At 32.4% G+C, this 3,286-nt stretch overlaps 1 protein-coding gene across 1 annotated transcript; it reads left to right on the top strand.

Moving 5' to 3' along the window:
• Positions 1-217: 217 nt before the first annotated feature.
• On the top strand, positions 218-2,953 carry LOC129225571 (exonuclease 3'-5' domain-containing protein 2-like). Its single transcript, XM_054860023.1, has one exon. The coding sequence runs from the start codon at positions 263-265 to the stop codon at positions 1,955-1,957; it is 1,695 nt and encodes a 564-aa protein (XP_054715998.1). The 5' UTR covers positions 218-262; the 3' UTR covers positions 1,958-2,953.
• The last annotated feature ends 333 nt before the right edge of the window (positions 2,954-3,286 follow it).

Genomic DNA, 3,286 nt, shown 5'->3' with positions numbered 1-3,286 from the left:
TGCTGAGAAAGAATCAGTATTATAATACTACTCCTTAATAATGTAACTTCAAATAGTAAACAATGCATTATTTTAAAGCCTACTTTGGCAACAATATTTTTAAAAGCCACATGTTTATAAGAAGTTTGTTGTTTATCAGCTGGCGAAGCAGTGAGAAAGCTGTAAAATAATTAAATTCTATTTTCGTGTTTGAAAAAAATAAAAGGCTTCGAGTTGTTTAAGATGTTATTTTTTTCGTAAAAACCTAGTGTTGTATTTGAATATGAACATTTTTCAAGCCAGTAAGACAAAATTGGCAGTTCTAGCGACATTAACTGGAATAGTTGCTCTCAGATATTTAATTTGTCGTGTTTTTAAACGGAAAAAACGATCTAAATGTATCATAATTGACAGCATCGATGATTGGAATAATTTTGAAGCTGAAATACTGGAAACTTTTCGGGAGTCAGCTGTTATTGGAATCGATTGTGAATGGGTAACTGAAAATAATAGGCGAATTCCAATTTCACTCTTACAATTAGCTACTAATTATGGCTATTGCGTCTTAATTCGCCTCTTCCACATTCCCGTTTGGCTAACACCTCCTGGCTTAGTAGACTTGTTGAAAGATAGAAATATCTTGAAAGTAGGTGTTGGTGTGAAAGATGATATCGATAAATTATACAACGATTACTGTTTAGAAGTTTACAATTTTTTAGATGTCCGACATTTAGCTAAAGATTTGCCAGAATTGGCAGGGAAAGGTTTGGGATTAAAAACACTCAGTAAAGTGTTATTACGTAGAGACTTAAATAAAAGTTACAGCTTGAGATGCAGCGACTGGAATGCCGATAAACTAAGTACAGACCAACTGAGATATGCTGCAGATGATGCTATCGTTTCAGCTCAAATATTTCAGGAATTACGAAGAAGAAAATATGGTTGGTTCAGCAGCATCAGTTGGTTGCAAAGTGAAATAAGCTTATATTGTGATGTACCTTTCAAACAAACAAATACAAATCAAAGTGCTGCACAGAAGAACACTCCCCAAAACAAGACCAAATCCTACAAAGAGTTTAGATATAGTAAACCCCGACAAAAACCCATGTACGATAATTGTCAGTTAGTTGCTCCTGATGGTGAATTATTATGCAGCTGTGACAAAGGCAAAGCTGAATGGTATGTAGAAAAAGGTCTTGGTGAAGTTATTAAATTAGAAGATCCATTTACTGTTAGGTTAACTTTTGAACCATCGGGTAGACCTAAGTTGGACAACATATTTTATACTCAACAAAAGGATAACTGCTGCGTTGTTTGTGGAAGAACTGACAATTTTCATCGCAAATTAGTAGTCCCATCCGAATATAGAAAATATTTTCCTAACTTGATGAAAAAGAATTTATCACATGATGTACTTTTACTTTGTGTTATTTGTCACAAACGGAGTAACATACTAGATCATCGAATGAGAATGAAACTGGAAGAACTTTGTGATGCCCCTTTGATGAAAAATAATAGATTCAAAGTCAATCCTGAACTGTCCAAGGTGAAATCGGCTGCTAAAGCTCTTTTACTTTCTGGTGATAAAATTCCGGATGCTCGAAAAAGCGAGTTAGAAAAAGTAATACTAGATCATTATGAAGTTGATGCCATGTCAGCAGAACTTTTAGATAAGGCAAATAATATTGATGCCTTTGATTTAAACGAAGAATTCATTCCTCATGGCCTTAAAGTATATCAGTACTTTTGTAAAAATGGTGGTTTGCTTGAATTTGAGAAAATGTGGCGACAGCACTTCTTGGATACAATGCAGCCAAAATTTTTACCATATATGTGGTCAGTTGAGCATAATCATAAACGACTTTGTCTTCAAGTGGTTAATCATGAAAGAGACATTGATTTCGATGTTTCTATACTTGGTCTGAGCCCTGAGTTATTGATGGCAGTTGAAAATATGAAAGACGAGGACTATGACTAATTAATTGTCTTATCTTTTATGAAAAATTTGCTTTCATGAAAGTAATATGATTTTAATTTATATCTGCATGATTGCATTCTGGTTCATCGCAAGAGGTGATGGCACCTGGAACAACATTTCTCTGCTTCTTATTCCTTAATTATTATTAAATATATTAAGTATAATAACATAAATTCAATCATTGTAAACATTTGCCATTTTCTAATTTGGAGATTACTTAGCTACGACAGGAATTCCATAGCAACTGGAGGGTTGGTACAAATCACAGTGTAACCTCGTTTAGCCTGGCTAACTGGTACCACAGGCAATCCGGTTGAGCAAAATCTGCGCAGCATGGGAATAAGCAAAGCAAATCCTTAAATACCATACATACTTGCGTATAGGTCGACCTCCCTACTTTTAGGAGGAAAATCAGGAAAAAATCAAAAACCCACGTATAAGTTGCACCCCTACTTTCTGGGAAAAATGGGAATATTTTCTATGATTTTTTAATGTAAACACTATAATGAGAAGCAAAATTAAATATTCATTCTGATGTTAAAGAAGTTTGCTTTTTTTTTCTTTTGGACAAAAAGGGTTCATTTCTAAGATTGCAATTTTTGTCAAGGGTACGATTTTGCTGTTAAGAGTTTTGTTACTTGTTGTTTTATTTTGATTTAATATCAATAAGTTTTGGGCTGTAGCCATATTGCACTGTTTAAAAAAAATCAAAGAGTATTATATAGTGCGAGAATTCCCACACTTTTCACGTAGCTTGTCTTTTACTGTAATTATTTAGTCTTCATTTCTCGGTCAGACCATGTAAAATTATAGCAGAATGCATAAGTATTTATTTCATTGGTGTCTGTTTAAGAGTGGATTAAAATTGGGAAAATCTTCATTTTCTACTTTTTTTTTTCCAAGAATTATTTGTAGTAAATTTTTGGAAAATCTGCCTTGCTAATAAGTTGACCCCCTAACTTTTAGTCTAATTTTTTTGTACTACATTTCTTGACTTATAAACTGGTTTTTACAGTAAGGAGACTTAACATTCATTAGGACAAAAAAACTATATTTTGCAACAAAGTTACATAAAATTGTTTTTAACACATAATTAAAAAAATAGAAATTGTAAAAAGTATCAAAACAATTTTTCAATAATTTCTTAACCAAGAATTGATACACTGTGCTCCAGTTCAAATATATGTGTCATTTGAATAAAACTAGTTCAATCTAACACTTTATCATTATATTTCAGCTGCAGTGCTGTTTGTTATATTACCATAATCTATTGTACAACCTACGCAATAGATGTACATTTAATCAAAAAAAAAAAACGAATATTAAGTG

This window comes from Uloborus diversus, chromosome 1 (assembly GCF_026930045.1).
Source record: "Uloborus diversus isolate 005 chromosome 1, Udiv.v.3.1, whole genome shotgun sequence".
NCBI classification, from domain to species: Eukaryota; Metazoa; Arthropoda; class Arachnida; order Araneae; family Uloboridae; genus Uloborus; species Uloborus diversus.
This window is presented reverse-complemented; position numbering and strand designations above follow the sequence as displayed.